This window comes from Brachycentrus maculatus, unplaced genomic scaffold (assembly GCF_059751285.1).
Source record: "Brachycentrus maculatus isolate JH-2025_06_01 unplaced genomic scaffold, ASM5975128v1 h1tg000602l, whole genome shotgun sequence".
Taxonomy (NCBI): domain Eukaryota; kingdom Metazoa; phylum Arthropoda; class Insecta; order Trichoptera; family Brachycentridae; genus Brachycentrus; species Brachycentrus maculatus.
Genome location: NW_028281341.1, coordinates 723,481 through 748,826, shown reverse-complemented (window position 1 = coordinate 748,826; position 25,346 = coordinate 723,481). Strand labels below are relative to the sequence as shown.

The following is a 25,346-nucleotide window of genomic DNA, read 5'->3' as shown; positions in this document are numbered from 1 at the left end:
ATTAAAAAAAAGTAATATTTAAATTTCATTACATATTTTTTCACATCTGGACGTACTTAAATAATGCATAGGACAATTAATCGGATTCATGTAGTTATTGATTACATAAAAGCAGAGGGATCAGTCCAGAGCTGCAGATTCTTAAGTAACGGCGTGGATTATATTGGGATGCAAATGACATAAGTGAAGGAGTTCAGAGTGAAATACATTACTGCAATGTAGTAAAGGAAAAGAAAGGGAAGTTATAGATATTATAGGAGAGAAAAAGGAGTGTAGCATCAATGGCTCGGGCACTTAGGGTTGCTGGCAGTAGTTTGTGTAAGTTGTTCACTGTCAATATGTATGAGTCCTCTGAGAAACTGGCCTTACGCCAAGTTATGATAATGTGAAAAATATTCACTCATTTCTTTTTCTTTCTTCATCTTTTCAGAAAGATCTTTTCTGGGGTCGTGCATCCTGTGTTTTATATCAACCGGGATATGTTTGAAAAGTCATATCTTTATAGGGATGCGACAGCAGTCAATATACTAACATGAATGCAAATTGGGTGTATGGTAAAGTGTTTATTATTCTTAAATGACTACAAGCACACTTCTTGTATATTTAAATTATAATTGAAAGAATTGTTTGCAAATAAAACATTAATTAAGAAACGTTACACTGAACTGTCTCAGTCAATAATAAAAAGTCACGCATAAAACATTATTCCTAATAATTATAATTTTTTATTAAATATTCTACATTTCAAATGCAAAAATCTTAAACAGTTATCTCTTTGGTTTAAGCACTTTGTTTACAGCCTGTGTTAGTTTACAATTTTTATCAAAATGGCTGCAATAAATATATGTTAAAAACAATTAATATTTCATGTTAAATATAAATAAGTGACTGAAAGTGTACGAACATTTAACTTTCTAGGATCATCTATGATTTCATTATAAAGTGCCTCCATTAATCCTCGCACAGCAAATTTAGATCCGCAGTATGGGACGAGATTAGTGAGTCCTATGACACCTGCCATGGACGATAGAGCGACAATATGGCCGTGATTCCTGTTCATCATGCTGGGCAAGAATGCTTCAATCATCTGTGAGAAACAATTAAAAGAAACAAATTATAAAAATTATGGCTTTGGAGATTACTGTTATTAATTCTTAAAGTCTACCAGTCTGATGACGCCGGTTACAAATAAAACCCAGTCACTGGTCAAATAAAACAAATGTGGAAAAAACAATAAAGTTTCAATTTTATTATTTAATTAAAATGGTTAAAGGAATAGTATAAAAACGAAAAATTTGTATTTTAAAAGTTAAATTGAAAATGCAAGCATTAAGGCAACTTACCCAGAAATGAGCAAATACGTTAACATCAAACATTTTTCTGATTTCATCCTCTTTATGATCTAAAAACTTCTTACAGGGCATAAGACCAGCGTTATTTACCAACACTGTTACTTCTCCCACTTCCTTTCTGATCCGTTCAGCCAACTCCATTACATTTTTACGACTTGATACATCACATCTATAAAAAAAAGAAAATCAGAAACATATTACTAACATTTTTATTTGAATTATTAAATAGATAGACCATCATCAAAGAGGCGCATAAAGTATTCAAATAACACAAGACTTACACATAGGAATGTGCTTGTCCACCACTTGCTTTAATTTCCTTGACAGTTTGAAGATTTCCAGACTCGTTGATGTCAACACACACAATAATACTTCCCAAGGCGGCGTATTGTAAACTTAGCTCCTTACCAATACCATGGCCAGTTCCTGAAATCTAAAATACAAGTACAAGTATAAATAATAATAATAATTAAGGAAACTTGTGCTGAAAAAAAAATATTACAAAGATATACACTGTTGAACTTTGATGTGTTACTTGAGCCCAGTACAAAAAAATATTTAAATCTGTATTTGGTCCACAATAATGAATGTATCGACATGATTCATTGTTTCCCTGACAGGTGACACTTATTGTCACAATACTTCGATCGATACCACAATCTAAATATTTTTTTTTGTACTGGGCACATTTAAGTTCAAGTAGCCTCGTTCTAAGGTAACAAGTGTTCTAGTTGCATTTGCATATATTAAGTCTCGTGATAGGATTGCTGTTGTTGAATGGAATGTATTAAAAGAAAGGAGTTTTGACTCAAATGTATTAATGGGACAATGCGAGCCGCATTAAAGTGGTGCGGCTATGGGACATGCTAACAAAAGTTAAGTTTTACCCCTTAAGTAATCATTAAAATAATAAAAACTGGAAAAAATAACTGGAAGTCTGGGCATTTATGGGGTAAAGACCCAGACTTCCATATTCTTCTTCATCTTTGATGAGATATTAAAAAAATATATGAAAAATACTCCTATAATTAGAGATAATTATTTGGACAAGAACAAGTATTTGGACACACTCAAAATGTTGTAGTTTTCAATCGTTTAAAAGTGCTAAAAAGTGGTTTTAAACTACTAGTTTTAGTTTTTGATTATTTCAATGGTTTTACTATACAATTAAAGGTATCCATTTTCAATAATTTATTTTAGTAACTTACCAGGACAATTTCCCCTTTGACTGATTTGAGTTCTTTAGGGAAAAATTGCTTGTAAATGAATTCTGCATAAGCCAAGCCAAAATTGAAAAAGAGAATGATAATATCTAGGATGAGGACGGCAGCGGAGTACACTTTTATCCCAATTCCTCGTTCGTCGGGACTGTAAAGAAAAAATGAATAAATGAAAACACAATTAATTTCAACAAACATGTATTTTGTTCAAATCTGATGCATGCATAGAGACATTAAGGTTTTGTATCTAACTTTCATCTAGGCTTGAATTACGGTCAAGAGGTAGGGTATAGGTAGCTTTATGGTAAAAAATAAATATTAATTAATTAAATTTTTAAATTTCTGACAATATTGATCGACAACCAGATGGAAGTTTGAGCATCGCAGGACTTTCGACCAGGCTAAATGATCACTTTTTACACTTGTCTAACATTCATAACCATTCTTCCCATTATTGAACATCTACTACTACTACTACTACTACTACTACTACTACTACTACTACTACCATCACGTCGTTTCCCCGCAGGGGTAGGCAGAAAGGATGGAACGCCACACTCTTCTGTGCTGACATACACTCCTCGCCTCCTTTACATCCATAGATCTAGTCACACATGCCCTCCGATTACGCAGACTTTTGACACTGCCAGATTTTAGGTTCTGATTGATCTGATAGTGCCAAGTCTTTTTCGGTCATCCTCGTTCTATTTTCCCTCTTACATTCGCCACATATATTTTCGTAGTCATTCTCCTCGTTATCTATTCGCTACACATGTCCATACCACCGTAAAAAATTCTTCCTAATCTTTTCAATTATTCCTTGTTCAGCTTGTTCAGGATTGAACATACATATTACATTAATTTTTGAAATATATGTATATACATGTGCGCTATTGTTGGATTCATTTCATTCAGTTGAATTTTGATAGACTTGGAAGTTTGTCTGACTGTGACACCGTCAATTGAGAATCTGTGAAGTATATAGCATACTCCAATTGAACATTCAGAAGAATTATTCAGAATTAGTTTACTTTTATATTTTTAGGAGAGAGAACCTGAAATAACATTTCAATGTTTAGATACTCGTAGTTGACCAGTTGAAAACTATTTTTTGTCTATTATTCATTCCATCTACACTTAATATTCGCCCTAGGGATGATGTATAATAATAGATGTGTCGTCTCAACTGAAGACACCCATAATATATCAATATTTCATCCATAGGGTGAATATCAAGTGTTTATGAGAAAAAAATAATAAAACAAACTAACCAACCATAATGCCACTTCCGTAGGCAGAGAGAATCCAGCTCCACACCAGTTTGTTTTCGCCTCTTCCCCATTCGTACATCTTCTCATACATACACGACGATTATTCCGACTCCTAACCTGACCACTTTCAAGTATTTAAAATACTTTATCATGCCAAATTTTCATCCTCTGCCTCTATTTCTAACCACATTCAAATATTAGTAAAACAATAATTTATATTTAAAGATCGAATTTATACTATCAATGACTCCCCCTTACGATTACGAAAAAAAAAATCCGCGCCTTTAAATAAAATGAAATTTAAAATGACAGCAACTGGCCTACTTTTTCTCGTGTACTTTTTGACATTTTACCAAATGGGATTTCTTACTTTTAATTTAGATTTTACTTGATAATTACCACTATTTATTAAAATCTACATGTGACACGTGTTTCGATGCATTCCGTATCATTTTCGAACACCGTATGTGAAGCTAAGTTTAAATTTTAGAGGCGTGTCCTTGATTTATTAATCTAAACATGTTGTTGAAGTTAATAATGCTCATAAGGATATTCAATCTCTAAAAAAACATACCCGTATCCAGTTTACGATTGGTAAAAAATAAAATAATAGGTCTTAACACAAATCTATAAACAACTGCGCAATATTAATTTGGGAATGCTAATTTCGTGACCACTTAATTTTTTCCTGGAAAAATTTAACTTGTTTAAATCTAAAAAAACGAGTTATTAATGTGTGTGATATTTTCGTTATAATAAATTGATAATACAGTATGAGGTAATTTGTCGCTGATTAAATGCCAAAGGACCACAACACAAAAAATAAACTCTTTATTCCAAAAATAGTATCTAAATCGTCAACATTTTCATATTCGAAAGATGCCCATGATTCTAGCGTTAGAAATAGACATTACTTATTGCGTCCTATTTGATAATTCGCACACTCCTTTCAAGAACGTCATAAATAAAAAAAATGGATTTTTCAGGAGAACGTTTTTAAAGTTTAAAAATATAATACAATTTGTTAATAATAATTTTCAAGCCACTTATTGAACTTTTTACTGTGCAACAGACCTTTTTAGGTTAAACCTGATGGTTTTTTCTCAATTTGAAAAATAATTAAGCAATACCCTTTCTTCAAAATGCAAAAACAACACTTTCTGACCAGTAGCGGGAAAATATTAAGTTAAAAATATGCCTCTTTTGCTGGGATATAGTATATATTCTGGGCATTCCGAAAACAGGCATAACTGAAAATTGACGATTTTTGATTTATGTCGTTCTTGAACGGAGTGAGCGAATTGTGATTGTTAAAATTTTTAAAAATGTTTATTAGGATACAAATACATTTTTTGTTGGTTCAATGTGTTTTCTTCTCACATCTGTCGTAGTAATGTTTTTTTTCACAATTACCCTGATTGTACTTTCTGATTATCTCTGCATTTAAATTATTTATAATACTTGCAAAAAATCAATAAGTATGAAATTCGTTCTTATAAAAATTTGTAATTATTTTTTTCTACTGTCTTGGGCAAAATTTAGGTCATTGATACGGCCCGGGGTGCAATTTGAGTTGGCCAGGCCTGGCGGTATACTGTAGTTAATTCGGCCTTCTTCTCGTGTCGCGGGCCGCGGGTTGGCCACCCTTGGTATACCCAGTCAAAGCTGCATAGTTTTGAAACTGCTGCATACCATATATCTCGCGTTGAAGGCATCGAGCAGTTAGTTACGCAATAACCGCTTCGAAGACGAGGAATTAGATTGACATACATCTTTTAAAAGCCGGTTAAAATGCGGACCAAGGTTGATCTTTCCACGTTCACTTTTGTTTCGAGCTGGTTATTCGCAGGCATGGGCTACTCAGACTTGTGCCGGCTAACGACCTATGTAAAATAGTGAGTGCTTTATTGACGTGTGTCATCACGTTTATTACTTTATAGAAATTCGCATTGATTGATGACGCGTCTGCCTCATGACCTATGTAAACAAAAAATGAAAGAATGCAAGGCTGAGATACGCATTATCGATAAAAATTAAGAAGGGTGTGTTGAGATGGTTTGGACATCACAGGAAAGAACGGTTAGACAAAGTTGTGAGGCGAATGTAGTTGGAAAAAGAAGTAGAGGAAGAAGACCGAGGGAAACTTTGCACAATCAAGTAAAGGGTCCGCCAAATAACTTTTTTTTTTTGAAAATGCTATAAAAAAAAACTAACTAGCTTCGGCTGTGTGGCACGTAGCGCCGTCCTGTTGAAACCAAATGTTGCCAATATCCTCCTCTTCAATTTTTGTGAACAAAAATCCGTTCAACATGGCCCGATAACGATCGCCATTGACTGTAACGGCCACTCCTTGCTCATTTTCAAAGAAAAATGGCCCAATTATGCCTCTGGACCAAAATCCGCACCAAACAGTGACTCGTTTTGGGTGTACCGGCTTTTCAATGTATGCGTGCGGGTTTTCTGTGCCCCAAATACGACAATTTTGCTTGTTTACATACCCGCCAAGATCAAAATGAGCTTCATCCGAAAAGATGATTTTTTTGGCAAAATCGGCATCTTCTGTAAGTCGATCGCAGGCCCACTCAGCGAAGCGAAAACGCATTGGATGGTCAGTTGGCTTCAACTCCTGAACCAATTGGACTTTGTATGGCGTCATACCAAGGTCTTTATGCAAAATTCGTCTCAATGATGTCTCCGAAATGTTCAATTGTTGAGAACGACGGTGAATTTTGATTGAATTTGAATTGAACAAAAACCGTACGCAATTTTCGCACACATTCTGCAACATTACCATGATTTTCAAAGTAATGTCGCAATATTTTCCAGCGTTGTTCAAGCGTATACACAACCATATTCGCTCAGCGGAAGGATAAAACTAATTATCTGTCAAATCAGACATGAGCTAAGTGTTACCATTCACGAAATAAGCACTAGTTGAAAAAAAAAACTTTAGATGGCGGACCCTATATATCAAATACTTAAAAGCGGCCGGGTCAGGAGTCGTAATAATCGTCGGGTATGTATGAGGAGATGCATGAATGTAGAATAGGCGAAGAATGTTTGCAAAGACTGAGTGGTGTGGCGTTCGATTCTCTCTGCCAACTCCTGCGGGGAAGCGGCGTGATGGTTAGTTAGTTAGTTAGTTCTATGTATACTTTCTAAGGTTTGTAATTTTTATGTACTACGGTGGTGGACAGTTATATCTCACTAGTACTTTGATTTATTTGACTTTGGTTTATTATTATACAAATAAGCAGAGCTTTTTACCATGTGACGTGGTGAAACATCGTTCCGGCACGTTTTTTCACGGATAATTAAAAAAAGATGAGAAGAGGTTTTGTAAAATGTCATTCGTATGTAAATTATACATGATAAGCACATGATATCTTCTAACAATATGATTATAAATAACCGATCTATTTGGTTCAATATTTTTTTACGTACTGCGTAAATTAATCATTTGATGAGACTTTGAAAAAAAAAACGGCCCAAGGTACGAACCTCTCCCCTACTAGAAGCTAGACATACGCAATACGAGAAATCTTTATTTTATTATATTGCCCATGTGTATTGTATGTAGGAAGGAAGCTTTCAGAAATGCCTTTAGCAATCATTTACAGTAATTATTGACATCATTCGATTGTATTGCACATACAGTTATAAGAAAATTAAACACGACTGCCTTGAATCAAATTACCTACTATCGGTAGGTGCCGAAGAAAACTAATCGATCTACGATATTAATTAAATTTCTTAATCCAAATCACGTACAATTTAAAATTTGAAATATGCTAATGTGAAATATGCTAAGAGCTAGACATACGCAATACGAAACCAAATAGCAGTGATTGGTGCGATTAGCTTTATTTTTATTTATTATTATTTTATTTCCGCCTCCGTAGTGTAATGGTCAGCACGCTCGGCTACCGTTCTGTAGGTCCCGGGTTCGATTCCCAAGGGGGGTAAAATAAATGTAAGTGATTTTTTCACTGTTATATTTATTCAATATTACCCTGGACTGGTACCTGAAGCGGAGGGCTGATCACCTTTCCTTCATGCGTAAACGATCAAGATAACACTGCGTTTATATGAAGCAGTGCCCTATGCACCATTGGGGTGCGGATAAGGGTTTTATCTTTTTTTTACTAGGGTTAACAGCAGCAACATGTGGAAAACAAAACATTAAAAGATATACATTAAACAAGCCACTTATAGTTAACTGCGGCACTGCGTTTATATGACGCAGTGCCCTATGCACCATTGGGGTGCGGATAAGGGTTTTATTATAATTATATATTTTTTTACTAGGGTTAACAGCAGCAACATGTGTAAAACAAAACATTAAAAGATAAACATTAAACAAGCCACTTACATATAGTTAACCACAGAAACATAAAAATTAGTATAAAATAATTAGTGTAGATGTAGCAAATAAGCACGTATTTATGAGAGAAAATATGTGTAAGAGGGTGTGTTCATAAAATAATTTATTGAACAGATAAAGCAAATTGTAACTCTTGCTTTTAGAGGAGTCGCTATTTAAAGGCTATCGATATTATAGTAACTTTAAACATTAAGAGTAAATCCACTCACGAGTAGGCATAGGCTATGAAACATAAAAAGTTGAAGCCTGAGTAGGGTCATGATAAGCGGTGTTGCATAAGCCGTAGCTAGATTTCAGAGTCACTTGGACGTTAGGTAATTTAAAAAAAAGCCCGTAACTTAATTTTCCTCAAACCCAGAAAACATTTAACATAATTGAAGTTTCTCTTCGAAATAAATAGGTACAGTATATGGTTTTGAAAAGAAAACAGTTATTGAAAGGCAAGGAATTAAAAAAAAATGATACAAAATGATGGGTTGTGGTCCCGTGGTAGTGTCGCGGACTCTAGAGTCGGAGTTTATCAGTTCGAACCCACTCTACCACAATTTGATACCTGTTTATAATAATGTACCGTTTAGGCTCACAGAAATAGTATGAAATTGAAGTATTTTTGTAAATAATAAAAAAATACAAATATTTATATTTTTATCTTAAATATAAATATATTTTTAATAAAAAAATCAAAATATTTTCTAAAAAAAATCATTTCCAATTTGTGAGACACGTCGGGCTGTTCGCACAGCCGATCGCTTATTGAACTGTGTGTTTGCGAGTAATCTTTCATTAATGTCTATTTCGAATGTCACAGATTACGTCTGAGATGAGAAAATGTTTACTTGAATAAAAAGACACAAAGCAAACAAAACAAAACCCTCACACGCGTGTGTTATACAATCCCCCATTGAATGAATTGTTCGTATTTGAACAAAACAATGATTGTTTACATAAATACATTATACAAGTTTTGTTGTTTTGGAGATGGCGACCTCCAAATCGTATGCCTTTTAGTGGTTCGTAAAGTTCGTCAACCGGAAACCTCGAACTTCAATGAAGGCCAAAAAATGATCTACAACTTTGTTCAACTCGACAATGGAAATTGATATGAACAATCCTGCTGAGAACTCTTACTTATTTGTTCAGTATGTTACATACTTGGAGCTTTTATTGTCGTGAATTAATATTGATTTACGTGTGAACAAGACTCGGGAAAACTTTGTCATCATCTCTAAAATAAATGCGAATGCTTAGTTAAATGGTCACCTGGAGTGTCCCTTAGAGATACAAATAAAGAGTTCATGCAATCGTAGAAGCCTGAGTGTAACAGACGTCAATAGTAAGTTAGAGGAAAGGCAATTAGATGGTATGGTGCATAGGACGCAGAGAACCTGATCATATTGTGAATCAGGCAATCGCCATGGATCTTCCTCGAAAACATCTAGAGGAAGACCAAAAAAATCATGGATGCTACAAAAGATAACATGATACGAAGGTATGGCCTAAGTGACGTTGTCCATAATAGACGGACCTACAACCTGAGAACGAGGAGAGCTGAACCCAACAGTCTACAAAGACGATAAGTTGGGAGCCAAGAAGAAGATGCTTAGAGAGGTATGCGGAAGGAGGCAAGGTGCATAATTTTTGCTATTTTTGATATCTTAAAAAAAAAATTAAACAATATTTAGATTCAAAAGCAATGATTAATTTTTATTTTTTGATATGCTGGATTAGTTTGCATACAAGGAAACCAATGCACCATTAAAAAATATATATTTTAGTTTACTTTTTTACACGGTATCACGTTAAACGTATCTACCGTGTGAATGGAAAGATCAGTTGAGGCAAAACAAATGAATGGGTAAATGATCAATAGTTAATACTATGAAAATTGTAAAATGTTTTTTTTTCTTCTTTTTTTGTGTGTATATTGGGTTAAAATATATAAAAACAATAACGAAACGTATGTAAAAAGAACTTCACCGACAAGACACACAAAGTGGCTTGGTGGGTCTCTGCAAAAATGTGTTAATTATGTTTATAAATTTTTAAATGAAGTGTGTTTTATTAACACTTCCTCTGCGATGGTGGGTCTGGTCAGACCCACCATCGCGGAAAATTATTGATTACGTAATAGGTAATTTGTTTACGTCGTTTTCCTTGAGTGTAATCGTTTTTCAAAAAATTACCTACAAATTGAGATACAAACGAAAATTATTGGACCAGATTCAAATGAGTTATTTAAAAAAAAAGAACAAATAAAATATCAAAAATCATATTGAGTAAGGTCAGTTGATCGCTATCAATGTGTTAGTGTGCCGTCTGCCGTGATTTTGAAATCCCAAAAACAAAAGCATACATTGTCAATCTTTGGCGATTGTTTCCGTTTATTGTTTTTTTTTTTTTATATTTGTTTTTAACTGATTTATTTGTTTACTTGTATGACGGATTAAATATCATAAATATAGACTATAAGGTAAATCTACATTTAAAAAATATTAATATTACAAAACACAGACCTTCACAATAAACTGTTTTATATTTGAACGATTTCTAGTTTTATTTTTTTTTAAATCTTTTCGATACTTTACCACAATGGCAGGAAAAAAATAATTATCTCATGACGAGATTGAACGACTTTTGGACAGTTCTAAAAGTGAAAGAAAAGTGAAAGAAAAGTGAGAGAATAGCGCAGATGACAGTGATTTAGAATTCAAAAACCTTAGATTCAGAATTTGAAAGTGCAACGGAAAACGTGGTTTTATAAGAAATGTCAGTAAGTGATAAAAACATCGATTTCAACAAGAAAAGTACCGATTGTCCTCTTATTTTTTGGTAACAATTTATTGGTCAATAATAAAATTAAATATCATACCTATTATGTCTAACGAACTTGTATATAAAATTTTTATAATAATTAGTTTTATTTGGTTTCGTACAAAATTGTATTCATAATTTCTAAAACCCGCAAAATGTTTATGTAAGAAATTCCGTATATATTTTTCAATGAAAATTTAAATATTTTCACTGTATTTAAAATGAATTTTAATTGCATTATGGACAAAAATTTATCTTGAAATATTAACTCAAAATCCTAGAATCATTTTGTGGTTTTTGGAGCTAACTGCCACGTTTTATATTTGAAGATAATTACTTAGTTGCATTTTGTTAATAATTCTATCTGTTATGATGTTGACTTAAAATATAGTTATAAAATTAAAAACACAAATTATTTGAATTCAGTAAAAATAAAAATGTTTACAATCACTGCTTCATTGCCAACCATGCTACATGCGCGTGTGACATGCTCCGCGGTAGTAGTGAGTATATAAATTAGTTAGTCTGTGGTAGTGAGCCGCAGCGCGCGGTCGCGTTTGGATGTAAAATTATGCGCTTGGATAATTTAATTTCAAAACTATCAAAAACTTGAAAATTCTCATACAAAACTTATGACACATTATCCTATTGCTATGTAGGCTATTTTGAATAATATATAAAATATAAAAACCCGACGAAAAACGCCTAAAAGGCGATTTCTGTACTGGGTCAGATCAGACCCACCACCGCTGGGCGCGTTTTGTTTGAGGCCATCGCGCTTTAGGTGTTAAGGAGATTCATCACAAAAACTGCGTTAAATGAATTAGCAATTTTCACAGTATTATTTACTAATCGTTGGTTTTTTAAATTCAATTGAAAATGAATAAATTCGATAATTCAATTTAAGCAATTTTTCTTCCAGGCAACATTTTGGCATGGCAATTATACCATTTTATAAAATATTAACAAATTAGTGAAAGAAGTTTCATCAAAAATCTACATACTCAAACAAAAAACTTTGTTCAAATATTTATGAATAATTTTAAATTCACGTAAGTGGATTCCGTAATAGGACAAATATGTTACTATCTTATTAAGTTGTGAATATTGATGAAATCATAAAAAATCATACTAACGCACATAAGTGTACTTTTTTGTATTTTTTTGATTATTAAAAAGTGTTGGAGCTAATAGTGTTTTATAGAATTACGTAATTGGAGACAAATTTGTTATCTCTCAACTTTAAATCTAAAGATAAATTCTTGTATTTTTTTATCGTAATAATTTAATTTAAGTGTCAAATAAACTGTTTGCATTATTGGTACATAGCTACTATAAACACTTGAAATCGTAAAGTGATATCAATTGTCCTTAGAATTTCAGTATACAGCGAAAAATATTATGGTTGGTCACACAAGCAAGTATAGTAAACCCCCCTATAACGCTGAAATAAGTACCGTGTTATCGGAGAGAACTATATACACGGGGTTAATAATTTAAATTGTATTTTAAAATTTCAACAAGACAATAATGAGTAATTTAAAATTAAAATACAATAGATAGGCGCCGTGGCGTAGTTGGGTAGACGCTGGACTGCGAAACTGGCGTCCCGGATACGATTCCCGCCAATTGCAAAATGAATTCAAGAAAGATTTATTTTTAATTGGTCAGGGTTTTGTGATGTATTTTTCACATTAACCTTCGTTATCCTTACTATCCTACCTACATAGAAGCATATAAAACAGACGATTTGTGAGTTGTGAGACGGTGTGATGACATACCGATAATAGGATTTCATTGGTACCGGGAATCATACAAAAACCGGAGTCCCACCTTAGCATTCGCGAAAAGATTTGCTAGTCATTTGTATAACCGCTGAAATACTTTACAGAGGTCCGGTTTTCAATTGTAGGTATAGCAAAACCTCGATTCAACAGACTTATTACGGGGAGGAGGTATCCGTTAAAGCCGAAAGTACGTTACCTATATAAAAATAGGTTTAAAATAAATCAAAAATGAAATTATGAAAACTGTATTTCGATGTGAATAAATTCATACAAAATGCAAAAAAAATTGTCTTCGGACACTCGTTGAGAAGTGACGTTGCTGTTTGATATCGACGCGCTTGCTTTTAGTTATCCTGCTTTGAAAAAGGAATGAGTTTTTTTTTCACTTTTGAAGCTTTGAGACATAATTTGTAATTATCGTGGGCGGTAAAAATTGTTTACATGTGGCAAAATTTGAAATGAAGCATGTATAGTACATATTAACAGGACCTTTTTTTTATATTTGACTAGATTTTTTTCGGTTATATCCGAAGTTCGTGGAATAGAGGTCCGTTATATCGAGGTTTAACTGTAATAAGAGTGCAGAATACACGGAATGCCGGAACGATTTTTTTTACTATGGACATTATTGTTTTGACAACGCACGACCTTGTCGAAAACAAAGTCATTGTCACTTTCAACGTTATACATAATCTCATGCAATATGCATACGATACAATGCTTATAATTAGAGCATAACTCAATAAATTAACAATTAGATTAAATTAACTTGGAATGAACGGAAATGTAATCAATTGTGTGGTTAACGCGTTTGGCTGCCATGCTGGTCTTGAGTTCGATTCCACTTCAACGACACGATAAATATTAGTGTTTTCACCTGTTTTTTTCCTAGGTTGTTTATACAAACTTGTATTATTTAGATTGGCAGTGACAGGGCATTGAAAGTCTATGAAATGAAAATTCACAAAAAATATTTTAATATATTTATTGAAACTCCTTACCTTTCAATAAATCTTTTCGTTTCAAGCCCATATCATTATTTCAAAGGAAACTCATTTTTTCAAACAAAAAATGTATTTTAAGCAAAAACACTCAATAACGTCAAATAATGTTGCCCGGGTTTAAAGAAAATTGAGTTGCAATTTATCGTATATTGGGCCTTTGATTATGTATTTAAAAAAAAAACTTAGTTAATTTTTTTATGTGGAATATTGCAGATTTTATAAAAATTTTAAATTGAATTTCGTTGAATGGCCCCATGACTTTATTTCACATCTTAATAGATTCTACCAATGAGGAGCAGATAATCTTTATATCGGATAATGTGTCTGTAAATGAAGAAGAATAAAATGAAAATGTCATTTAGTTAATTTGTTAATAAATAGTGGACGCAGGTAAAAACATTTTCATATGTCCTTGGATTTTGTTTTCCTAATCGTATATTAAAAAAAATAATATTTGTATTACTTATATTGCGGCGGAATATCAAGCATAAAGATCATTAATTAGCACTGTCAAATCACTCTTTTCAAATAACATTTTAGCACCTAGTTTCAAGGAATCTAATTCGGGTTTTGCCCAATATTATGCAAATTTATAATTCAATATACCACCAAATACACTATTTACATATCGCCTACTCCTTCCTACATATCCTAGCAAAAGCGGCATATTTTTAACTTTATATTTACCCGCTACAGGGCAGAAAGTGTTGTTTTTGCATTTTGAAGAAAAGGTATTGTTTAATTATTTTTTTAAATATACTAAATATTTATCAAATTGAGAAAAAGCATTCAGGTTTTACCTAAAAAGATCTGTTGCACAGTAAAAAGTTCAACAAGTGGCTTGATATTTATTTTTAATACATTTTATTATTCTCCTGAAAAATCTAGTTTTTTGATAAGGAGTGAGTGATATGTTTGAAAAATCTAGTTTTTTTAAAGGAGTGAGTGATATGTTATATGGTATACAGGACCATGCTTTCCAAATAGGCACAAAATAAGTTTCCAGAACGATGTGACTAAAAATGACTTTTTATTGATTTGGCATTAACTTTCTGGAATGACATGTTCATTATTTTAAAAATTTAAACACTTATACAATACCACTTATTGAGTTTAATTTTATTACGCACAATTTGTTTCGAAAACAACTGTAGTTTTCGAAACTAGTCGTGTGTAATGAAATAAAACTCAATAAGTGGTAATTTTATAAGAGTTTCATTTAAAAAATAGTAATCGTGACTCTTTTGCTTTATGTTTCATGTAAATTAATGTGGAATATATTAAGAGCTAGAAGTACGCAATATGAAAAGATACGCAATTCGTCATTTAATTCATGTATATTTCGATTGTCACAAATTTGTTTGAATAATAGGAAAATTTTGTACACGGATACAATAAATTTGTCAAATTATCAGCTCTAATAAAAATTTAAAAACATGTATTCAGGCGTCTTCCAGTTTGTAAAATAATTCGGATAGGATCTATGATGCATACACCTAATTTTTACAAAAAAGTCACTGTTAAATAAAAGCATTCTTAAATCAGCCATAGATGGCTCCAGTGAACTCGCACATAAAGCGTCATGAGATTTATAATATATGAGGAAAATTTAATCCTAATGAAATTAAATTCATTTCATTAATTGATTCGGCAGTCACTTTGTGGTAAAATCTATACATTTTTAATTTAAGATTTCCTTAGTAAATGCCATTATTAAACAGTACTATTTACTAAGTAAAACTTTGATTAGAAATTAAATTAAAATTAAATGGCTTTATATTTTTTCTTCATCATTATTAATTTAACAATACGAATTCCAGTGTCTACCCATAAGGGAATAGTACCAGCAAAGTGTGTATTAAGTATTCCTACGAATAAAACAGAAAACAAGATATAGGTCCTCATTTCAAAACAGGACTTTAAACAAAGCCACATTATGACGTGAAACACAATGCATCAGACCCAGAATGAGATGCAACACCTTACATAATGATATGCAGGTAGGTAATTCATCATGACATAAATATCACAAGGTTATACCAACTACAGGGAATGATATTATAAAAACAGAATCTCAACATTTTCATTCGCTACATTAATATACGCCTCCATAGTGTAATGGTTAGCGTGTTTAGCTACCGTGCTGGAGGTCCCGGGTTCAATTCCCAGGGGGGTTAAAATGAATATTTTTGTGATTTTACGCACTAATATTTATTGAATATAACCCTGGATTGGTGCCTGAAGCGCAGGTGTGATCACCTTGCCTTCATGTAAGTAATGATCAAGATAACATTGCGTCAATACGATGCAGTGCCTTATGCACCATTGGGTGCGGATAAGGGGTAGAACATAAATTTTCATTTCAGCTTTACAAATTTTAGTGACGATATGGCAAAAATAAACAAAAAAGTTTAAATTATTAGAATTCATTTCACCAAAAGCTTTGAATAATTTCTGTATTCAGAATGATTTATTGTAAGTGTAAACAGTTGGTAGAATTCCGTTTTGAATGTCTTAATTAGACAAAACGCGTCACATGTTATCATATATATATATATATATATATATATATCGCTCACTCCTTTCAAGAACGTCATATATCAAAAATCGACAATTTTCAGTTGTGCATGTTTTCGGAATGCCCAGAAAATGTACTATATCCCAGCAAAAGAGACAAAGTTTTAACTTAATATTTACCCGCTACAGGGCAGAAAATGTTGTTTTTGAATTTTGAAGAAAATGTGTTGTTTAATTATTTTTTTTTAAATATACTAAATATTTTTCAAATGGAGAAAAAACCTTCAGGTTTTACCTCAAAGGAACTGTTGCACAGTAAAAAGTTCAATAAGTGGCTTGATATTTATATTTAATACATTGTGTTATATTTCTAAACTTTGAAATCATTCTCCTGCAAAATCAAGTTTTTTGATTTATGACGTTCTTGAAAAGAGTGAGCGATACATGTAAATAAAAGTAGAATTAAATCTATTAACCTTGATTAATTTAGGATATATTACCCAACAATCGGAATGACGTTTGTCAATTTTATTATTAAAAAAAAATATGTATTTTATATTTTTCCATAAACAGTGGCGTAGGAGATATTTTTCTTTTCTTCAAAATATGGACTTTTATACTAGAATTAATTTGCATAATTTAATGAGCGTAAAAATATTGAAATATCATTTTTTAAGTGAGATTTTATTTTTAATAAATCCATTAACTGCAAATATATGCTAAATGCGAAAATCAACATTTTTTTACGTTGTGTTACGCTGACAAACATTATTCATAACCACTATATATTTTCTAAAATATTAAAAACAATCTTGATATATTCAATATACTTTACGTACGCATGCAAAAATTAACATAGAATACTCCTAAACCTTGCGATATTTCTAAATTCAAATAATGATATACGAGTACATAATTAAAAAACTAGAAATAGGAAAACAATCAAAATAACATTCTTCTAACCCTTATACACTTTAATTGTGCATAGGGCACTGCATCGTATAAGTGCAGTATTATCTTGATCCTAACATTAAAGAAAGAAAATCGTACACACGATTTTTTTCACACGAGCATGTACGGGATTAAAAATGCATGCAATAAAATAATCCATTAAAAATGGAATATTTATTGTGCCACCCTATTGGTAAACAATGACACTATTAGTTGCTGTTACAATTTATAATATTACCAGACCTCGACACTATTCGTTACTCAGGCGATGTTCGGAAAACTATCGAAAGAGCCATGTGAAGATGACTATGGAATATGGAGGAAAAAAACGCACCTATCAGAAACATTCATTAAAATAAAGTACCATAATTACTTCCGCTTTAATATATGCACTTGGATAATATAACATATTATACTTATGTTCGAATGGTGATAAAAGGAAAGAACGCAAAACTGAGATAAGCATTGTCGATTGGTTTGGTGTCCTATTCTCTCTGCCTAGTATATATATATATATATATATATATATATATATATATATATATATATATATATATATATATATATATATATATATATATATATATATATATATATATATATATATATATATATACAATTTATAATTAATATTTTTTTTAATGTTCAAGTACTATCTACGCTCTGATTGCAAACAGCTATATATGGTATCAAACGTTTTGATCAATATTACTAGTCTGTTTTTGGTTGGTTTGAAGATATTTATTTTTAGCAATAAGCCCGCTAATGTACTTATTTCTTTTCTGTACATGAAGTTTAAATAAATAAATAAGAGAATTGACAATTATTATTTACATATCTTATTATTTATTTATATATATATATATATATATATATATATATATATATATATATATATATATATATATATATATATATATATATATATATATATATATATATATATATATATATATATATATATATACACATATATAAATATATATCTCCTTCTCAGATGTTATATGGCGTCGTTCGTCAGTCATATTTGATATTTGTAAACTAGGAAGCTGCAGTATACAAACAGATTCAAGTGGCGCAAAATTAAACATCCAAGTATGTTTTTGAATAATTTTTTTCTAAATAAAAAACATTAAACGTGTGTGATGGAAATCTTTACTTGGACCTTAACATCTTTTTTCTGTTAAGTGGAAAAGATGATATCTAGTGTTGATACACATCTGTGCCCATTTTATCAATCTGTTAGTATACTGCTGCCGTCTAGTTCACAAATGTCAAATACGATTGACAAATACAATGATTAATTTTTTGCTACCCTGTTTGTTAAGATGTGGAGGTCCTCACCAAAAGGTTACATTTCCATTATAAATGATTTTAAGTAATCATGAATTCTAGCTTGTAAAATTGCTACTTTTTGGTGCGATATAATAATGTCATATTAGTTTAACACAGGATTGGTTACGTTTTGTTGCAACTTAATTAGGATTTCGAAAGAATACAGTAAACAGAATTGAAGATGAACAGAAGAAAACAGTAAACAGATTTGAATTTTAAGGATTTTTTTTGCAATATTGGAAATGTAACTTTTTAGTGAGGACCTCCACATATCGCTCACTCCTTTCAAGAACGTCATAAATCAAAAATCGTCAATTTTCAGTTGTGCATGCTTTCGGAATGCCCAGAAAACGTACTGTATCCCAGCAAAAGAGGCATATTTTTAACATAATATTTACCTGCTACAGGGCAAAAGTGATGTTTTTGCATTTTTAAGAAAAGGTATTGTTTAATTATTTTTTTACACATAATAAATATTTTTCAAATGGGGAAAAACCTTCAAGTTTTACCTAAAAACATCTGTTGCACAGTAAAAAGTTCAATAAGTGGCTTGATATTTATTTTTAATACATTGTATTATATTTTTAAACTTTAAAAACGTTCTCCTGAAAAATCAAGTTTTTTGATTTATGACGTTCTTGAAAGGAGTGAGCGATATGTATATGTACATATGTATGAAAAACAATAATATTTTACGTTTTTGCCCACAAACGAACTCACTCATAAAACTAAGCGGCTGGCTTTCGAAAAAATAGCCTTTGACTCCGATTCTACAACACTAAGAAGCTTAGGACATTTTTGTCGGCTTGAAAAAAAAACACTTTAATTCATATTGTATATAAATGAAAAATATAATTTGAATTTATGTGCTACAATCATGCGATATATTACCAAGATGATAATGACATGAACTTCAAACATATTATAATATATTTTTAATAATTGTAATGATTATACTAGGAAATTACTGCGAAATTGCATACATTACAACATAAAAATAAAAACTTGAAGTTTTTATTGACTTACTAGATAATGAATATCATTAAACGAAGAAACCTTTACAATATATAATTGGTACTTATATAGATTCATCTTTTCATAATATCATGGATAGGCTGTAGGCTGTAGGCATAGGTAGTACTTTGCAGGTAATTTTTTTTATGGGTATGTAAGGCATAAGTCTTTTTAGCATTTTTTTTTTCTTGACATCTCATCAAAGATGAAGAAAGTATTTATCGTCAGCCCCGTAAATGCCCAGACTTTCCATATTTTCTTCATTTTTGATGAGATGTTAAAAAAATAATATGAAAGATAACTCCTAAAATTGGAGGTAATCCAGATTTGTGAACAAGTATTTAGACTCACTCAAAATGTTTTAGCATTTTTTTCTTCATAAGCATGGGTTTATGAAGAAAACATTAACAAGAAGAAGACAAACTTTATAACACATTATTTTAAAACTTACTTTGAAAAAAAATGCAAATTATATATTTTTAAAAAGAGACCCATGTTTTCTTAAATAATGAATTATTTTAAGGGTATGCAATTTTACTTTTAGCCATATTTTTTAAAAGTTCTTCACATAGAAAATATCTTAATGATAAAATAATAATAGCTTTTTCACATTATTTTTATAAATATGTATATTTGTTTTTTTTAATCATTGGTATATAAAGAGTTAACTATAAAACAGTAGGGGTAGGCTGGGAGGATAGAACGCCACATCGCCCTGCCCTTATAAATATTCATCGCTTCCTCCACATTCATGCATTGTCTTATTCATACCCGCTGATTATACCTACTTCTGACCTGACTACTTTGAAGTATTTGAAGTGCTTGATTATGCCAAATTTTCCACGGTCTTCCACTACTTCTATTTCCAACTATGTTGACCTTATATATTTTACTGTTCTTATCAACACAACATTCTTAATTTTATTGATACATCCTTATTTCACCATCAGGACGTCTCTTATACATCGTTTTGTATTCTTTCCTTATCACCATTTGAATATTTATCATACAAAGTTTTGCCGCACATTTATCTAAGGGAACGCTCTTGACTGCATTCTGTCTACTTTTATACTTCTTTGTCAATTCAATGCTTCATTTCTATGCATTAGGGTCGGTACACTTACATTTATTTTGACCTCCCTGGGAATCGACCGCGGGATCTTTAGAGCTGTTAACAAACCCGCTAACCACTACGCTATAAAGGTGTATTAGAATTGACGGATATTGTATAATAAAAACGGTATACGCATGGTTATTCAATATTTCAAAACGCAAGCTGTTGATATTTGCGTCATATTCAAGGAGTTGTAAAATACCCAATAAAATTCAAATTATCTATCATTTATATGTCAGCCAAGTTTAAAAATTCAACATTGGCAACGGCAGGTCGAAGAGAAATTCGTCACCTGAATGCAGAACTATTCTAACTGCTTGTAAAGAAATTTTAAAGGATACCTGATTAAACTTTCTAAAGTGAGTTCTCTCAGACATTCTGTAGTATTTTGAATATTCAGTATTATAGGCCCAGTATTCAATTTTTCTCTAAATCCAGGAAACATTTATCATGAGCTCTAACTAACTAACCATCACGCCGCTTCTCCGCAGGGGTAGGCAGAGAGAATCGAACGCCACACCACTCTGTCTTTGCAAACATTCTTTGCCTCTTCTACATTCATGCATCTCCTCATACATACCCGACGATTATTACGACTCCTGAGCTCATTATTTGAGCTTTTTACATGGTAAATACAACTTTTTCTTAAAATATATTGTGACACGTGGTTTGATGTATTCCTCATCATTTTCAAACACCCATATCATGTGGAATGCATCGAAACCCGTGTCACAATACATCTAAAGAAAATGTGGTACTTACCAAGTAAAACTTGAATTAAAAATTGATAGATATTACCACAAAGGGATTGCCGAATCAATTCATGAAATTATAAATAAGTCATTTAAGAAAAAAATTCAGCTAAACTTAAAATTCGTTAAAAATAGTATGATTAATTAGGCTTAACAGCGGAGGGCTGATCACCATTCCTTGTTGATGATCAAGATGACTGCGTTTATATGCAGTGCCCTATGCACCATTGGGGTGCAGATAAGGGTTCGAAGATGATTAATTAAGTTTTGTACTGAAATTTCTTGGTGGAACTGCATTTTATAGAAGAAAATAAGAACCATGTAATTTTTCCCACATTAATTTTATTTGACCAGCAATCGGGTTTCGTCGTAACCGACATCATCGGACTGGACCAGTCGACGAAACCCGGTTGCTGGTAAAATAAAATCAATGTGGAAAAAAATTCATAGTTATTAGTTTATTCTGTATGATTAATTATTGTATAATTTTTTTTTATTTTTTATTTAATTTGTAGAACTCCATTTTAATTTATGTATTAATTTTAAATCAAACACAGATTTTTTGAGCCTACTAAGTTGTATTTTATTAACAAAAAACACATAATAATTATATTGCGACAATTGTTTCGCCTTGTTAGGGCATTATCAAACGAATGTCAAATACAACTTAGTAGACTCAAAAAATCTGTGTTTGATTTAAAATTAATACATAAACGTATAATTTTTTGTCCGCATGTTTGATTGTGTTTAAGATGTTTCATGTAATAATTAAAATGATTTTATCAATAAAGTAAAGTGTAATAGAATCGAAAGTTCATAGGTCACAACACCCACATCCAGAGAGTACTGTAGTGCGTAATTGTGAATAAATTAATTGGGCTTCAGAGGATGGGGAGCACAGTCCATTTGAGATCGTGTATTAATCAAGAAAAAAACGATTCTCCTTGTATAACATATGAGTGACAGCTTTTCCCATTGTTTCATTTCTAATTATCAAACAAATTATATTCTTCCAAAGACAAGGTGAAACAAAGAAATCATGCAATAAAACTATTTGTATACCTCGTCCATACGAGGTATTAAGCAGGGCTGGGGAATCTAGATCCTTACTAAATAAAACAACACAACAGCGAGCTGAATAGATAGGGCATAATATAAGACACCCAGGCCTGCTTCTTACGATTGCGGAAGGAATGTGCGAAGGTACAAACTACAGAGGACGACCCAGCTTAAACTACATGGACCAAATAATCTCCGGCATGCGCTGTAGCGGGTACGCCGAGTTGAAGAGACGAGCAAAGGATAGAGGTGGATGAAGACGGACCATGAAAGGAGAAAACCAATCATCACACAGATTGTAACCCACGAAAGAAAAGATTCAGTTATATTTTTTCAGCTTCCGAGGTGTAATGGCAGCACGCTCGGCTACCTTACTGGAGGTGCCGGGTTCGATTCGCAAGGGGCTTCAAAAAATAAAATGGATTTTTTCACTTTGACATTTATTCAATGTTACCCTGGACTGGTTCCAGAAGCGGAAGGCTGATCACCTTTCTGCATGTGTTAACGATCAAGATAACACTCCGTTTATATGATGTAGTGCCCTATGCACCATCGGGTGTAGAAGAGGGTTTAAAGAATAATATTTTACATGTTACATACGTGTTAAGTAATCATAATTTTTATTTAAATGCTAATATGATCAACCAATGCTGGAATCAAGATAACTCTGCATGGAAGTCAAACAAAATAATATGTATGATGTGTAAAAGTAGATGATATAAAAATATTTAAGCTCATTACATATAAATCTTGAAAAAATATACGAAAAAAGACTACTATACCATTTATTATATAACATTAACGAGTGTAAGTCCCTCTCCAAGCACAAGAGCTCAGTCTCTTTTTTGGAGAGGCACAGCGAATCGAAATATAAAAGTTTACCATATGTATAAATGTTTCAAATGTATTATGTTATAAATAAAAATGTTAATGTATTTAAAAAAAAAAGGATTTTAAACTTGTATTTATATTACGGACTTTCGGTTTTAACGAAGACCCCCAAAACCCACAATTAGTCCGTTATATCGAGGTTTTACTGTATTAAATAAATGGATAACCGACTATCGAATTTCATCAACACTTTAAACCCTGTATTTTTTATTGAATTTGTCAACTTTAACAAAAAATGTTAAATATTGAAATGTAGTATTTTAATGAAAATGTATTATTTTTTTAATTACTGTTTTACTTAGTAAATACCACTATTTCTTAAAATCTACTGTGAAACGTCGGCTGTCCAAACTTAAAACACAGTAAGGGACATTTTTTTGTAGGTAATACGATTTTTTTTTCATTTTTGGACTATGTAGAATGTCCAAAAATAGTCCAAAAATGCAAAAAAACGTAATACAAAAAAATGTCCCTTATTGTGTTTTGAGTTGAGTCCTTGGGACGTTGAAGGTTGAAGAGGGGGTCTAGCTCTAAAATTTAGAATTAGCTTCACATACGGTGTTTGAAAATGATGCGGAATGCATCGAAACACGTCGGCTGTCCAAATTTAAAACACAGCAAGGGACATTTTTTATAGTGGTTTTTTTTTGCATATATGGACTAAGTAGACTCTACTTAGTCCAAAAATGCAAAAAAAAAACCTACTACCAAAAAATGTCCCTTACTGCGTTTTGAATTTGGACAGCCGACGTGTCACAGTAGATTTTAATAAATAGTGGTATTTACTAAGTAAAACATAAATTAAAAATGGATAGATTTTATCATAAAGCGACTGCCGAATCAATTAATGAAATGAGAAAATTTATTCGTGGCAATCATTTAATTTATTACAAAGACAACTGACGAGTTTATATTTTTATATATTTTATGATTATATTTTGAAAGTATTAGTATAATTCAGATTAAATGATCTCCCAACTTTTATTATCCTTTAGAGATTCAGCATATACAAATACTTATCATCGATAATTTAATATATTTATTGTCGTTGATAGTTTTTTTTTGCGCTGTTAGGTTGCCGCCAACGGTCGTAATAATATCATATGACGGTAAACCGATGGCCAGACGTTTCAAATATTCATAATTTTAAAAAAATAATGACTATAAATAAAAATATTATCAATGTTAGAATCATTAAAACGTCCTTTATATATTTAAAATTCAAAATGTTATTACCTATTTTTTAAATGGGCAATAATTTATCGGTGCATAAAATGCGGGATCGTATAAAAATAAATATCAAATTTTCTTAATAATGATATGGGTATGGAAAGAAAAGAGTTCATGAAAGATTAAAAATGTTATATAAAATATATATAAAATATGGATCCAGAAGAAGGATATATGATATGGTATATAATGGATACAGCTGACGTTAGTGAAGGTGCTCAGTTTGAATGACCGTACTGCTTAGGAATAGTAGGTTATGAAATCCTCCGCCTCCGTGGTGTAATGTTCGGCACGCTCGGTTACCGTTCTGGAGATCCTGGGTTCGATTCCCAGGGGGGGTAAAATACAATATTATTTTATCACTCTAATATTTAATTAATATTACCCTGAACTGAATAGTAAATTTGGATAATTTGTACAGCGCCATTTTCGTAAATACTTTATCAAGGGCGTAGGTCTTCATAATATAATATTACATACAATACGAAAGAACTATAAATAACGCTTACAAAATGGTTTCTAAATTGATCTGAGGATATTGATTACAACAAAACTTGATCATGTCTATTAAAGTAATAATTTAAGTCGTATTTTATTATAATTATATGCAGTTCCGAGAAATAACGCATAAAGACAATCTCGCTTCATGCAATA

At 31.6% G+C, this 25,346-nt stretch overlaps 1 protein-coding gene across 2 annotated transcripts in view; it reads right to left on the bottom strand.

Annotated features, from left to right (window-relative positions):
• The window catches only part of LOC148301135 (epidermal retinol dehydrogenase 2-like), a 38,248-nt gene that overhangs the window by 770 nt on the left and 12,132 nt on the right, over positions 1-25,346 (bottom strand). For both annotated transcript variants that reach the window (XM_088273747.1, XM_088273746.1), the window contains exons 2-5: positions 2,561-2,720; positions 1,634-1,785; positions 1,344-1,521; positions 905-1,087 (exon numbers count right to left, since the gene is read on the bottom strand). In XM_088273747.1, coding sequence (XP_088129873.1) covers positions 905-1,087; positions 1,344-1,521; positions 1,634-1,785; positions 2,561-2,720 — 673 coding nt within the window. The remainder of the gene's footprint in view (positions 1-904; positions 1,088-1,343; positions 1,522-1,633; positions 1,786-2,560; positions 2,721-25,346) is intronic.